The 15,453-nt window shown below is 42.2% G+C and overlaps 1 protein-coding gene across 5 annotated transcripts; it reads left to right on the plus strand.

Annotated features, from left to right (window-relative positions):
- Positions 1 to 59: 59 nt before the first annotated feature.
- On the plus strand, positions 60 to 14,327 carry nfyc (nuclear transcription factor Y, gamma). 5 transcript variants are annotated; one of them, XM_033975624.2, is made up of 11 exons: positions 60 to 164; positions 8,400 to 8,506; positions 8,583 to 8,654; positions 9,198 to 9,311; positions 10,368 to 10,463; positions 11,176 to 11,352; positions 12,354 to 12,422; positions 12,709 to 12,864; positions 13,057 to 13,161; positions 13,235 to 13,291; positions 13,373 to 14,327. In XM_033975624.2, the coding sequence occupies exons 2-11, from the start codon at positions 8,411 to 8,413 to the stop codon at positions 13,490 to 13,492; spliced, it is 1,062 nt and encodes a 353-aa protein (XP_033831515.1). In that variant the 5' UTR covers positions 60 to 164; positions 8,400 to 8,410; the 3' UTR covers positions 13,493 to 14,327. The 5 variants fall into 5 exon arrangements, with proteins under 5 accessions (XP_033831515.1, XP_033831519.1, XP_033831518.1 ...); XM_033975627.2 differs by lacking the exon at positions 60 to 164 and adding an exon at positions 2,679 to 3,321; XM_055225549.1 differs by lacking the exon at positions 60 to 164 and adding an exon at positions 2,744 to 5,948.
- Positions 14,328 to 15,453: the final 1,126 nt, after the last annotated feature.

A 15,453-nucleotide genomic window follows, 5' to 3' on the forward strand; every position in this document is an offset into this window, starting at 1 on the left:
TGTTTTTTTATTTCAATTAAAGTCACACGACGCAAGTTACGTCATCACGTTCTTACGTAATTGCTTTTTCCGGTTCGAGTCGCAGCCATCTTGATTTTCCCTTGCTAGCTAAATAAAATAAATAATACGCTGAACTGGGCTTCACTTCGAACACCTTAAACAAAGTAAGTAATAAAGGACTTGATGTTTGACTGTAAAATGTTGGTGAGAAATAAAGTAGCTTAGGTGAATGCATGCGCAATTACCTAGCTTCTTTTCATTTGGTTTTCTTGACCAATAGTCGATTGTTTTGGAAGATGAACAGAGGCGCCATTTCCCTCCCCGCTCAAAGCGGCGCTTATTGGTGGCCCGCTGAAGGGTTCATAGGCGGCCAGGAAACTGCTTCGTTACCTCCGCCATGTTGGCTCAACTCTTCGGAATGTGAAATTGAACGGTGGTTCCCACTGGGCCCCGAATGGCGCTAGTTGCAGAACGAACTTAGCCCTTAAAACCTTGATTGGTGGAATCAAGTCCGAGGTTTGATTGGTCTGAAGGACAGATCCAAACCTTGTCTTTATTGGTTAGACGGCTCCTTCCTAGCACTGTAAAGCTTTACAAACTTTCATTTGAAAGCGGACGTTTGGTCCACCGGCGATAATTACGCCAGCTGTGGTTAAATTTTAGTGCGGTCGCTATTGTGCTTCAACTATCCTTCGTGAGCTCCAGCGCTGTCATGTGCATTGCTGATGGATCTACTGTACTATACAATGCTGTAGGCATGTAATTATGTGATACAAAGTGGAACAATTGCACGTCCTCTACCAGCATTCTGTGTGAAATGTACAAACACACGTATCGCGTGAAGATGAAACGACCCGATTAAATGCAATGCCCAAATGGTAATGTCAGTTCCGTGTATCTTCTCAGACACCTTCTAGTCTGTCTATTTAACGCCTGTTCTGTATGGACGTCACTCTTGGCCTTTTTCGACTTACTTTTGAGTATTTTTAGTGCTGTGTTTTGGATTGTAAGTTACTTCCACTTTTTAAGACGAGGTTACAAATTATTCTTAAAAAGTCGGACATTGGTTTTAGAACTGTGCAATTACCCTTTTGTTAGAATTCTGTTTTTCAATTCATCGCACATTTCTTAGACTCTGACATAGCTGTGTGTTTATCCAACTCAAAGTATGCGTTTACCTCTAAACAGTGATCACAGAGTGATCCACAGTGCAGTGTCCTTGCCCAGTGTGTATCTGAAACCTTATGAGGCAACCAGAAGCAGCAAACTGTGATACAGTGATCATGCGGTTTAATCTTTGTGCAGTACCACTACAACCATTAACTGGACAAGTGTCAACCCTGTTCTGGTCCCCATGCTACTCTCAAAAATAGCAAAAGGAACATTGAGCTTTGTTTCTCTTGAGTCTCCCTCCCATCCTGTAATGACTCTCCTCTCTGTCCTTCTCCATCCTTCCGGTCCCCCTCCCCCCTCTAGGTTTTTCATTGATGGGGTAGGTTTTCTATTCCTTTGCCTATAAGCTTGATGTGGCATTCATTCTTCATGAGCTATAGATGTAGTTTAACTAAGTCACACTCATTTACTTTAGGAATGTTCTGTATATAGCATAACGTTTGAAGTAATAAGAAACAACACTTTTCCTGTTCATAGTGAAGGTTACTCTGTATAGTTTGTTCTTTTCTCATTAAACCAGGGGCAGGTTAACAAGAAGGGCATTGTGTGACATTGCTGACGTTTTAATTGTGCAAGTTGCTGTGAGCGTCGTTTTTACAGACAAGACAACACAGTCTTTGTTTACAGACTTTAACCTATCTTTTAGGTCTTGTTGTCTACAAACAAACCAAGAATGAAACGCACTCCCTCATAGCTGCTTTTACATCACATGACCCTCCACAGTTTGTGCCAAGGTCTTATTTCTAATGACCACTTAACTAAAATGGCATTCATTACTCGGCTTGTTTCAGTAATTTGCACAATAATTAATATTTGTATTTTGTGTAAGTTCTTAATTTACATCCATACAAGTAAAACAGATTGTATTTTGCTTAACAGAGTGGCTTCACTGATTGTGTTTGTTTGTGGCGTGGGTTTCAATGAATGAGAAGACAAGGACAAAACCTTAGTATGTGTGGGACTGCACACACGTATGAGACAGCGGTTATGCTTTTGTACTTTAAATCATGTGGATGCAACATGCGGCACCCATCCTGGCCCTTCCTGCAGCCAATGCCGTGCAGAGCCGAGTCCGTCGCCAAAGTGCTCTCCACCATTAGGAGCAAAGAGGAGGCGGGCCTTAGGAAGACATTTAGTTTGACATTGTAAATAAGCAGAGAGCAGTTGTCAGAGAGCAGCCCGGGAACCGTTCTCATCTGTCCGGCAACAGAAGACACGAGCACCGCTGGAGGACAAACCATGGCGAGGCAAGCAGACGCACCAACTCCGTCACTATAAGAGCTTTTTACAACTTTAGCTTGTCTTTTTCTCCACTTCTCTCTACTCGACGTTCCTCTTTTCTTTCCCCTGACCCCTATCTTGTAGCTCAAGGTAACTTAGAGCAGGAAGTTGGCTGTCAGTGAAAGGGGGTTGGACAGAAGAAAGGGGTGGATCTAAAGTCTTCTATTGCGCTAATTGGCATGCGCTTGGTCCAATGGGAAACAAGACCTCTGCGCTCTCATTGGTCAGAAGTGGCAAACGAGGCGGGAGCTGGGGTTAAGGCGGGGTTTGAGTATCGTGTAGCATGCTAGATTGATTACTGTTGAATGTTAAAGGGGAAGGAGACTGTAGTGAATTTTGTCTGGGAGTCGGGAGTGTCGCTATATCGTTGTCTGGAGAGATGTCGCTTTTTTATTCCATTGCTAATCCCTCTAGTTTGTCCCGGTGCATGGTTTGGCTCAAAGATGCTCCCAAGTACAGAGGTAGAAGAGCGGGGAAAGCGGTGTAAAAGTTACCCAAAACAATGACAAGGAGAGGTCAGCTGTTGGACCGTCATTGGTGGAGGAGGCGAGAGAGTCCGGAGGGTTTTGATCAGGAGTAAGATGTTTGTAGTCATTGAAGAAGACGGGGCAGCGGAGCAAAGAGGGGAAAGCAGGGGGAGGGGGCTGCTCTTCACTTGTGTCCGGGTTGGGAGTTTTTTTTTTTAAGCCGTCCACTGGAGCCGGAGAGCCTTTTGTCTGTTGATAAGATCTGGAGACTGGAGGAATTGTCAAGAGTTTTTTTTTTTTTTTCTTTTCTCTCTCCCTGCTCCTACTATCCTGCTTGGCTGAATACAGGGAAATGCGCCGCGCTTCAGCAGGGCAAACTGCTCACCATGAAGGACACTGGGTAAGTCCGGATTGACCAAACTGAAAATGGGACCACTCCAGCTAGTTAGGCAGTGAATTGGTGTTTGTTAAGCGTGATAAATAGTTAACCTTGTCCGTGGGCTCCGCAGTGATGCGAGTGTCTGTCCTCTACAGCCGTCCTCCCGAGCCCCCTCCCGCTCCTGATGTCCTGTCGCTCTGTCTTTGGAGAGAGTGGAGTTGTGCGTTTATGAGCGCGCGTGCCCTTCACTTTCTCTCATTGCTGGAAAGAAAAACCTTCCGTTATGTTTCTTAGACAGATTTCTTGGCCAGTGAAGGGTATATGCGTTTTACATCTTTTGTAGCCTGGCCCTTTTGACTTTCTGCTACTTTTTTAGTTTTGTGGTGTGTCTAGGGGGCTGTGGTGCCTCCAGTTATTTTTGACCCTTTCCTCCATCGTCCTTCAGAGCCAGACAGTGGCACAGACTCTCTCACATCCATGTGAAACTGCTATATCTCACTATTTTGGTTAATAGTCTGAGAAGTCAGGGGTCCCCCGAGACAGTGCTGCAGCTGGTTGCATTGACCCTAAGACCCCTCTCCCCCGCCCTGGCCGTGACAAATGCCCAGATGGGACAGACTGTTGGCCTGTCAGCTCCAGGGGCAGAAGAGCCTAATGATTTGATCTGATCTCATCTGAAGGAATCTGCGTCAGGAGCGCCTCCTTTCTTTCTCCGCTCTAACTTCCTTCCAACTAGATTTGTTTGTCCTCTTGGGTACTCTAATTGAATGTTTCCATTGGTGCTTTGACAAAACAAAGTCCCATTGGGGGGGTGAAACTGAGAGGCTAAAAATAACTTAAGTTGAAGCCCTTGCTTTCTAATCCCAGTGTATTGGCTGGATACTATTTGAATGTAATTTGTACCCACACTGTATTGTTGACTTAACCGGGAGAGAACAAAGTTACTGAAGTGCTTGGACATAGCTAAGTCTTTGAGCTTATCGCTAAGGTGACCACTACTGCTGTGTGTTCTAGCCCTTTTGCCCTTGTCCCTCCTCCCCTTGTGTTTGAACATGTGTACACTGTCACCAAAGGCAGTGTGGGCAGCCAGGGAGTCTGCTATATTTTATGCAGGTAGCTTTAGCCCTGCCTACTGACGCTGGAGACGAGGCCTAGCATTGGATGAAGGTCATGGGAATGTGAGTGTGAGACTGGCTCTCTGTCAGCGATGAGAGCAACGCATGTGGACCCAGGAAGTGAACCTCACAGAGGGAACAAACTGATGGTGTAGACTTTGAGGTGCTGTTTAATTTATCAAGCATCTCAGAATGTCCACAGCCACTGGGGTCAGTTAAGTGCTGCAGTGAAAGTTGAAAAACCTGTCCTCCATCTCTTCCCCCACCCCTCTCTGGTTTCCCTCTTGCTGCCGTTGAATGACCTTGGGAGATCAGTGACTAGCACTTCCTGGAGTTGGCTTGAAGTAGAACCAAGGGCAAAGTTTGCATGGTCGCTCAGACCGCTGGTTTCGCCCAGCTGCACATTAGAGGAGCATGACAGTAGTGGTAGTAGTCGGTAGTAGTCAGTAGTAGTCAGTAGCTCCATCTGTGCTTTATAAAACACATGTGAGTGAAAAAATGTTCTGTTCACTTGTACCAGAGGTTAATCTGTAATGCTGCCTGAGAACTTCTTGTTTTTTGTTTAGCTGAAGTAGATCATTTACTCTATGCGCTGTACACCACGGTTTGTTTGTGTGTGAAATTTGTGATTGAGTTCAGCAAGGTCAACATGTCTAACAGCCGCTCTGTCAGAGGCAAATGCAACGTTATTAATTTACTTTTGTTGATCCCATTGACTTTAGTTGGCTCTAAACCTTAAGCTGTCCAGAAACCATACTGTAGTAGTTATAGAGTTATATAATTAGTTTTTATTAACATCATTTAATTGTGCAGACTCTTAGAGAATACTGCATGTCTATCTGGACAGTTTAATCCTTCATTTTGTTTGATATCAAAACTATTATAAATATGTTTATTATTTTCTTGTTTATTTTTGTAAATTTCAAGTTTGCAATAAATTAGGCTAATGTTTAAAAAGGTTGTCAGATCAGTTCTGGTTAAGTAGCGTAACAAGAAAATGAACAGGAATCCTTCATGACCAAGGCATTTTTTGGCTTTGTGATAGCGTGGTGTTTTCTTATCCCCACCTCTGTGTGTGCAGGGCTATCAGTTGTATTTGGACAGGAATTGAAGGCTCATGTGAAGCACTGTGATGTCAGAGTTGGAGAGAGGCGCCGCTGCTTGTGCGAGTGCCCACTTGAAGTGACGTTCTTCTAATCCAGTCAAAGAGAGAGAGAGGGTACAGGGCTATAGACTGGGAACAACAATAGTGCTGATTCAGCCACTGCAACATTGAGTTCCTGTGAGAAGTTTGGTCTGAGCTTAAGTAAGGCGGAGGGACAGTATTGCAGAAAGAAGCACCATGAAACTAACATTGCAGCGACAGGAAGAAGAGACTCTGTAGGAGGAAGACTGCATTGGACTGTATTGACAAAGGCCTCAGTCACACGCACACACACACAGAGGAAACCCAACACCTACATCACATTGTGTTCATGACCTGATGAAGGACAACACGACTGCAGAGAAGAGGAGAGACGCACCACCAACACAGTGAGGCCGTAGCTTTAATAAAGTACTGGGACAGAATCTAAACAACCACAGCAAAGTCTGTATGCAGCACAAAATGGTAGTAATGGACCACTCACAAAAAGCCTAAATTAGCTTCCATGCAGTTTTCTACTAAAACATTACCTTTTGAACATGTACTATGCCAATTTTATTAAGTACTGTAGTTAGTACATGTTCACCAATGTACAATGGACCAATGTTTTCTCCATACGTTGGTACAGCTTTAACACGTTTTGGAGATTTTGGTTCTCTTTGCTGCAAAACATAGACTTTCTGTGTTTATTTATTGAGACTGGACCCAGACCATAGAAGACGTTGCACAAATTGAAAACCGCTCCATGCACTGCACAATTCAAAAGACAAACTTTAAACAATCACAGGTTTTGCTTTGCACCTGCAGTAAAAAAAGAAGAAAGTTTGACGTGCAAGTCTTAATTTATCTACTGCTGCACGTTTACGCTTTCATTTTAAATATACCAGGCTGTCATCTCACACGTTTGCTTTCCCTTTCACTCTTGTTGCAGCGGTCTGTGCGAGGCGCTGTATGTTTTGTCTGAAGGTCACGGGGTCACAGAGAGAGCGAGGGGGGAGTATGTGTAATTAGATTTTGTCTTTTATTTTGAGTCAATGCAAATTTTGAGAGGACATAAGTGGAGAAATGTCTCATGTTTCATTTTCAAATCAGTGAATCATTTGCTATTTTCTGTCAGTATCTGTTGCTGTAGAATAGTTTCCATGATACTTTGAGCTCCCGGTTTTGTGAACTGTTTAGTTTAGTAAATACACAGTTGGGAAAGAGCCGCAAAAGTTAACAAAACATTACAGTTTACGACTTGATCACAACTTCTAATATCTGGTATTTGAGCATTATTCTTTTCTTATTTGTTGGTATTGCTATTGCTAGACAGTTGGTGATGTACTGAAGAATGGCAGATCACTTGTGACTTTAAAGGTGCACTATGTAACTTTTTAATTACTTGTCCATGTTGTTGCCTTGACTTGAATAATCCACAGTATGGCATTAAATTTATCTAGCACATATTTGCTTGTAGGTGTTAATAATTGCTCAAAAATACTTTTGGAATATGCATTCACACTATGAGTGTGCTTGCCTCTCCACAGCTCTGACCTGATACTTGGTCTGGTGATGAATATGTGTAATGTCATTCTGTGGAACCTTCTAGGTAAGCAATAACATCTCTATGGAGACAAGCAGGTGATGCACTCTCCACCAGAAAAGTTGTATAGTGCGCCTTTTAAAGTAAAACGTTGGAATCTAAAGAAAACGGCAGACATTGCGAAGGTCATTCAAAGGGATCACATGCCATGGCTACGAGCCGGCTGATTGATTCATATGAAGCCCCCCTCACTGCCATTTTGTCTCATTGATTTAAGCTGCTGAAAGTGAAATGACCGAGCATATCCAGCTTCTGTACTATTAACTTCCGATACTGCAATGAAAGACCCTGTCAAGAATCAATGCACTCAACAACCACCTCCTTTTGAGGTGATTTAGCCAGTGTAAAATATTGGCACATTAAACGGTGTCCAAAGGTGGGGCTAAAGTTTTGTTTATTCTGCACAACAGTTGAGATTTTATGTGAAATTTGGGTCATTCCGTGTGTGTGTTTTAGTTAAGATTGTAGGGGGAAAAAAACACTTTCTTTGTACTGTTTTTTTTATTTTGATAGAGAAAGGGATGGAAAAAACCTCCCCAATCTCTTCTGTTCTCTTTGTCATCTAATTCTCATTTGACCCATATAGGCCTGTCTGTCTCCTACCTCCTCGGAGCAGCCTGTGGCACTTTGTCTTAGTGCTCTATTAAACTCAACTGGACAAAGCAACAGTCAGAGAAATAACTTTGAATACCCATTCCTTCTTCTTTCTTGTTCTTGCCAAATGTTTCTTTCTGCAGAGTCAAAGTAAAAGTGTGCAATCCAGACACTGTGAGCTGTGCGTGCTCAGACAGGCAGGCCAATATTCCCACCAGATTCTTGGCATACCATAGTAACCTGCTGGATCCTCTTTTAAACCTACTTACCCCCGCGGAGGAGCAAGCTCAAACGTATGCTTTAAATTTGACAGACAACATTTCCCTAAACGACTATTAGGGCACTTTTTTGCCGAGTGTACTCTGAAAAGCAAACTACAGTTTCTCTTGGACAAATACAGTTTGATGAACAGGTTTCCCTTGTCCTGGTGCGTGAGGTCAAAAGCAGAGCTAACCTCAACTGCAGCTGACTCGCACATGACCCTCTCATATCTGTGAAACTACCACTGCCATGTTGTGTGTGCAAGACTCAAGGCTTTGTCAGTGAGCAGCCTGGTGAAATTCCTGAGTTAAACCCAACTAATATAGCTGTTCCAAATGGGAGCTTTAAATAAATGTCAATTAATCTATATGCTATGTATTTAAATATCTTCCGTCTGCAGACTAAGAGAGGATGTCTTCAGATGCTTTTGGGGGGAGCAGCGATGCCCAGCAGACCTTGCAGTCCTTCTGGCCCCGTGTCATGGACGAGATCAGGAACCTGACGATAGTACGACTCATAAAATAGATTAAATTCATTTTCAGTGTCTTTGCCTCATTTCCCACTTGGGGTATTGTACTTGCAGAAGGATTTTCGTGTGCAGGAGTTGCCTCTGGCTCGAATCAAAAAAATTATGAAGCTGGATGAAGATGTTAAGGTAAGAATAAATTAAAAGTTTTTCAAACCATTTTCAAACTAGGCCAGACCCTTAAATCGATATGAGTTCCGATGCGACTCCACTACATCTTCTCATAGAATTGTTGACCTCAACTTTGCAACTGTTCAACTTTTCAACGTAGAAAATAATTGTTGAGTGTCAGTTTGGCTGTCAGAACATGAAATATTTTTAACATTCTGAACAGAATTCCCATGGAGTGGCTCTGGTTTAAACATAGTCACTTTGATGTGGGTTGTTAGGAGCGCTATCCCCTTAGTGAGTTAAGCAGGAGCTTAAAGTGGTAAAGAGATCAGCAGATCACCTGTGTGAGCCCTGACGCAGCAGCTTTCACAAAGTGTGCACCTTTTACCTTTCAAGAGTTAGTTTCTACAAGAAATGAGGGTGATTTTATAAATACTAATTAAACCATGTACATTTAAATGTATGATGTGCATCTAGATACATCTGTAACATTGTTTGTGAAATGTGTGATCGACAGTTGTTAAATGGCATTGTAATAACTTGCCCTCTTATTGTGGACAGATGATCAGTGCTGAGGCTCCAGTGCTGTTTGCCAAAGCTGCTCAGATTTTCATCACAGAACTAACCCTTAGAGCGTGGATCCATACCGAGGACAACAAGAGGCGCACACTACAGGTCACTGTCACTAAACATATTCATTCAAATAGAGGCTTATGAATAAACAAAGAGGGGCTGTCTACAATAGTGCTGCGTAGGCTTCCTGTACACACTCATCTTTATGTTGTTTTTATTGACTTCCTAAATGGAGGCCTCATACCAGCATCCCCTTGAGGACGGTTCCTCTGTTTAGTTTCTCTGTCCAGTGACTTTGAAAGCTAACCTAGGCGGGAGCTTGTGACCCATTTTCTGTCCAGTGGCACTTTTCTCTCTGCTGTCCACAAGTTGAATGAGCGGAAGAGGAAGCGGGCAACATTGGAAAGCTGATGAGAAACCTGGCAAACATTGACTAGTGTCCCACCTGGAAGTCCCAGAGGGGAAACTTATGGAGCGGAACATGAACCCTTCGAGTATCCATCCACATTCCACTGAGATTAACAGCCCTCAGATGAATACATAGTATATATGTGCACATGTGTTTTTGGATACTCAGAAAACATTGCTTTTAGTTCTGTATTTTCATTTTAATAATTGGCTTATGTGATTAACGAATAGCTGTGAATAACTAGCATTACTGCTGTTTGAGTGTTAATTACATTTTGTGTAAAGCCTTTTCTTTATAGTCAAATCTGATGGCCGTGTTTGTACAGATCAGACACAGTATATGCCATTGTCAGACGAGCACGCCAATGGGGATCACCATAGCGACGCTCATCAATAGAACAAGTGTAGATGTGACCTGGTGTTACCAGATATTAATCAAGCTTCTATAAATAGGGCCAAGTGCAGGGAGGGCCACAATGGGGGGTCCTGACAGCCAATATCCTGTGGAAAATTCCACACACAACACAACGCTGAGGATATAGGAAGGGTATAGTGATACCAGGGTGGGATCATGCTTGGTGAATGTCTTGCCTTACATGTTTTTTGTTTTTTTTTGTAGTTTTTCTTAAATGTGTAAAGTTACTTTTGGCACTTTTTAAATCTTAATATTATGATTACTTTGTTTTTTACATTTGTGAAAAAATAAACTGCTCATTGACACATTTTGTTGTGTATTTTTTGCTTTTACAGAGGAATGACATCGCGATGGCAATAACAAAGTTTGACCAGTTTGACTTTCTCATCGACATTGTGCCACGGGATGATCTGAAACCTCCTAAACGACAGGTACAGACCACTGTGATCAAGAATATTTACTCGTGATTTAATTCAATTTGAATTAATTTAAAGTGTTGATCAATCTCAGGACCTTTTCTACATTTGGCAATTTGGAGGCGCTGTAAACATCCTTGACTGGAAGCTTCAGGTTTGGTCAGCTATAGCTTTCAGTCGGATGTTTGCAGCATCTTATTGCCTCTTACCAAACATTGTCAGTACAACAACCATGCTCAAAAACCACCACAAAAACCTATAGTAAATGCCATTTCGGGGGTTCTAGTTGATGGAGATCCATATTTAGAAAGCCAAATGTCATATTTAGAGTTCACGTCGACTGTCGCCAGGCATGTAAACATCCTACACTCTCAGCTGTGTTGTCATGGAGCTGGGAGAGGGGTGTTTACGCTTCTGGTGATGGACATACGTCATCAGAGCTACCTCATTGGTTTAAATATATCACCATTTTGTTACACAAGTAAGTTACTCCCAATAAACCCACACTGCATTTGGACCCCCATACATTTTTTAAGGGCTTATCTTCATTTTCGTGGACATGAACAAAATTGACTGGTATGATTCCTGTAATTGATCTTGTGTCCAGATTGCATTACTCTCCTCCAGCCAAAGACCATGGGTTATTTATTAGGCCAGTTGTCCTCTACTCTTACACTAACAATAATTCATGGAGATGTATCTAACTGATTTTGTATGTTTTCCACAGGACGATGTGCGTCAGTCAGTGGCCCCAGCCGAGCCGGTGCAGTACTACTTCACCCTGGCTCAACAGCCTGGTGGGGTGCAGGTGCAGGGCGCGCAGCAGGGGCAACAGCCAGGGGCACAGGCGGCCACCACCATTCAGCCGGGCCAGATCATCATTGCACAGCCACAGCAAGGACAGGTAGCTTAACACTGGCTCTGAATGCAATTACAGAGGAGGAGGAGGAGAATAAAACGGAGACCTAGATAGTAGTTCAACTCAAACATTTTGCTGAATGATTCAATATTAGTGGAAGCTGCTCTCCCACCAGCAAAAATATCAGCCCCTCCAAACACACCCAGAGTCACACCCTTCATCAGAATCCATGGCCTGGGAGGTGGAACTAAATCACCACTCTCATAAGAAGCACTCATAGAAAAATAACAATTTCTCTTAAGCCTCAGGTCCTGTATGGCATATATTAATGATAATTCAAAACATTTTTGAAGATATATCATCTCAATGGAATCAAATGATAGAAATAAGATCACATTACATAAATATGGCAGCACATTTAATAAATATGGGGCAGTTCTTGGTCATCTCTTTCTAATAATCTCAACTTGTTTTGCTTATGAACGCTGTATAAGTTGTGTGCGGCCTATGCCCCAGCTCAATGCTGCTTCAGCAGACTGCCTTTAGCTGAGCTGTCAGACTCACTTAGGCCTGCACTTGCTGCAGTCCCCGCTGTGAGAGCGCAGAGGTCACACTTCCACTCTCACCTCAACACTACACTATAGGCTATTAAAGAAGACGCTCATTAACACAGCCGGTGAGAAGCTTCGGTGTGATGAGTGGTTTTTGTACCTATAAGTATACTCAAGTTGAAGCTTTACTTTGCTTTGATGATCTATTTGGTATTTTGAAAAAATAAAAAAGAAGTTGGTTTATGTGTACTCCCACTGTAACATTTTTATAAATTTTAGTTCCCCACATGTTCAGATCATTTTTTTGAATGGCAATCTGTAGATGTGCTTCTAAAACATTGCTGCTTGCATCCCTGTGTTTGCTAACATGTGCATACCCTTCACTTGTGCCTGCACCATGTGTGTTGTCCTTGCATTCACTGCTCTCTCATGTGTCTTTTTCTCATTTTCTCATTCCAACACCTTCGCCTGGTTGTTAATTCTTACGGCCATCAGATGCTGCAAGGCGCTACAATGCAGCAGCTACAGCAAATGCAGGTGCAATCACAAGGCACACCCATCACGGTAAATGCAACATCTTCATGCTTCAGTCTGCTCTTTGATTCTGCTCTAAGTCACACTGGGGACTAAAGGCTGTTTAAATGACCACAGCAGCGATCAGGTGGCCTATTCTGGGTACTGTGACAGTCGGAAGAGCGCGAGCAGCCTGAAATCTGCCTTGTCACCTCCATCTTGCCACCTCTTTAACAATACATGACCTTCATACTGCTCAGATTAAACCTTAGCAGATGTAGGGATCTTTTTTCTGTCTGTTTGTATATTCCATTAACTTGTGGTTGTGCTTTTTTAGAGTGCTCCAGTGGCTATGCAAGTGGGTGAGGGCCAACAAGTACAAATAGTCCAAGCTGCAGCCCAAGGTCAGGCACAGACGGCTCAGGCCCAGGGGCAGACCATGCAGGTCATGCAGCAGATCATCACCAACACGGGCGAGATCCAGCAAATCCCGGTGAGGTCATAGATATTATAATGATTAGAGCATGCTTTACAATAGATTTGAACAAAATCCACCGCTGAATTGTACACCTCAGCAACACAAAGCAATGCTAAATGTTCTCTTGATATAAAGGATGACTGGAAGGTTTCAGTGACCTTTGCATTGATGTGGATTTTGTCTCCCTCTTGTGTTTCTTGAGTGTAGGTGCAGCTAAATGCAGGTCAGCTACAATACATCCGTCTAGCGCAACCCGTTTCCGGAGCTCAGGTGGTTCAAGGACAGCTTCAGACCCTTGCTAATACCCAACAGGTATAATTCGAAATGATGCAGATGTTTTACTCCTAATGATTATTTTGTTTTAAAACTGAGTTTTCATTTTTAGATAACGCAGTCAGAAGTACAAGGGCAGCAACAATTTAACCAGTTTACTGATGGACAGGTACTTTTAAAAATATTTATTCTTGAACTTCTTGTAATGTTTACATTTTTTCATGCTTTGTTTTTTTTCCTGATCTTACAGCAGTTGTACCAGATTCAGCAGGTGACGATGCCAGCGGGACAGGAGCTGACCCAGCCCATGTTCATCCAGTCAACCAATCAGGCAGGGGAAGCTCAGGTGACGCAGGTCAGCACTGACTGAGGGCCTAGAATCCATGCCTATGTGAAAGAAACTACCCACTTAAGAGAACACTAGAGAACCTTTTAACTCTGGCTTGTTTAGATGGGACCTCAAATCTGTTCCTTAAACACATTTACATGCATAACATAAGCAGCATCAGCAGCCAAAGGGGGGGGGGGATTTATGTAAAAATACTTCTTTCACCAGGTCATTTTAGCAATGGCGTTCAAGTCTGTTTGTACTGTGCTCTGTCATGTCCCACATCATTTTAATAGAAGAGGTTTGTACTGTCCATACTTTCTGTATTTGAATGTTAAATAGAAGAACATGCTCATAATTCAGTGACTTTCAGACCATTTCTCCAGTTTTCTGTGCAAATATTTGTATCATTTTGTTGTTTATCATGTTAATAAACCATATACCTCTGACGTCACATTTGTAGAAAATCAAACCAAGGGAACATGTTATTCAGTGAACACCCTGTATTTTTCTTATATTATTGGTTAGCATGATTCTGTTTGGCATGTCCCTTGTTTTTGGAGCTGGGGGTCTCCTCTGACATTTGGGTGATCATTTTTGGGCGGGTTGTGTTTTGTTCCCTGGTCTTACAACTTTGTTCAAGGCAAAAAAAACAAAACAAACACATGCATTTGTAATACTTTCGTCTTTGATAAAACAAACAAGGCTTATGGTCAATTGCCCTCACATTTTGTACAGTAATTATGTCATCTTTTTGTTGTGCATGTAGTTAAAATGGCCAGCATGACATGCAAAAGATGGGTACATTTTTATTTTCATGTTTCTTTTTGTAAACAACCTTTGTGAAAAAAATAAATAAAAATGAATTGTTCAAGAATGGTCCTTTTTATGATTTATTGTTTTATTACAGGATTTTAAAACATAGTAGACCAGTAGGCAGGGAGGCAGGAGAGATGTGCAAGACGACTGAAAGCAGCAAGCAGCTCAACCAAGTATCCAGGTAGAGCCTACTACAATATGGAAGAGCTAGGGATATTCAAATCACACTTACTACACTTTATATTGTGTGTTTGCCAATGCAGTGCCACTAGAGGGCAGCACTGATCTTATTTTTATTTTCAACAAAAAACTAGACCTTGAAACAGTAGTCCCATGGACTCGGTAGTAGTAGTAGGGTAACAATTGTGCATATGTGGCCCACCAGAAGTTTCATAAATCCTTTGCCAGAAGGGGTCAGTTGTTTAACAATAGATTCATTGGCTGTTCTTTTTTTGTTGAGAGGAAAATAAGTCATTATGACACAACAATAACAATAATAATGCCTTACAAGTGCATGCCTCTCAAAGCTCAACTGAAAATGTCTTTGAAATGCCATAATAAGGCTCATACAGTGTACCTTAATGCACAATGTTATCCAAGGGCATAGAAAGTGACTTTGGGTGACAGAGGTGTTGTGGTCTAGATTACCGTGCAAGTTGCAGTTTACCCATACAATCTATCTAAATATCAAATAACTGTCTTTGAGAGCTGGTCAAACTCTGTAATGAACCTAATCCTCAAACGTACCCTGCATTAGTGAGGGTGTCTGCTTCATTCTAATAAGGCACAAAAGCATTGCGCGTATTTGAGCTTCACTCGAGCATGAAACAGATTGTATTTTTCTTGGCTGAGGCGTCTGGTCAGATCAATGTTATAGTGGTCAGAAGAATTAAAGCCGTCTGCCTCCGGACCTTGTGATGGGGCCATAGCTTCAGGGTGGTCTCAGGTTAACAGTAACCACCACACTGGACTTCTAAGAATGGCTTACAATTTAACTTGTAATCAAGTGTTCTGCCAAAACAGTTTATATGACTTAAATGTGTTGGCATTCAGGGTAAGAAAGATGAGCGGGGGTGTCAGCTAAGTAATAATCCTTGTGTTTCTGTTTGTGTTTCTACAACTTTTTGAGTAATAAATGAGTAAATGTTTAAAGCAATGAATACAGGAAACATTTTGCCAGCTTC

Source organism: Periophthalmus magnuspinnatus, chromosome 11 (assembly GCF_009829125.3).
Source record: "Periophthalmus magnuspinnatus isolate fPerMag1 chromosome 11, fPerMag1.2.pri, whole genome shotgun sequence".
NCBI lineage: Eukaryota > Metazoa > Chordata > Actinopteri > Gobiiformes > Gobiidae > Periophthalmus > Periophthalmus magnuspinnatus.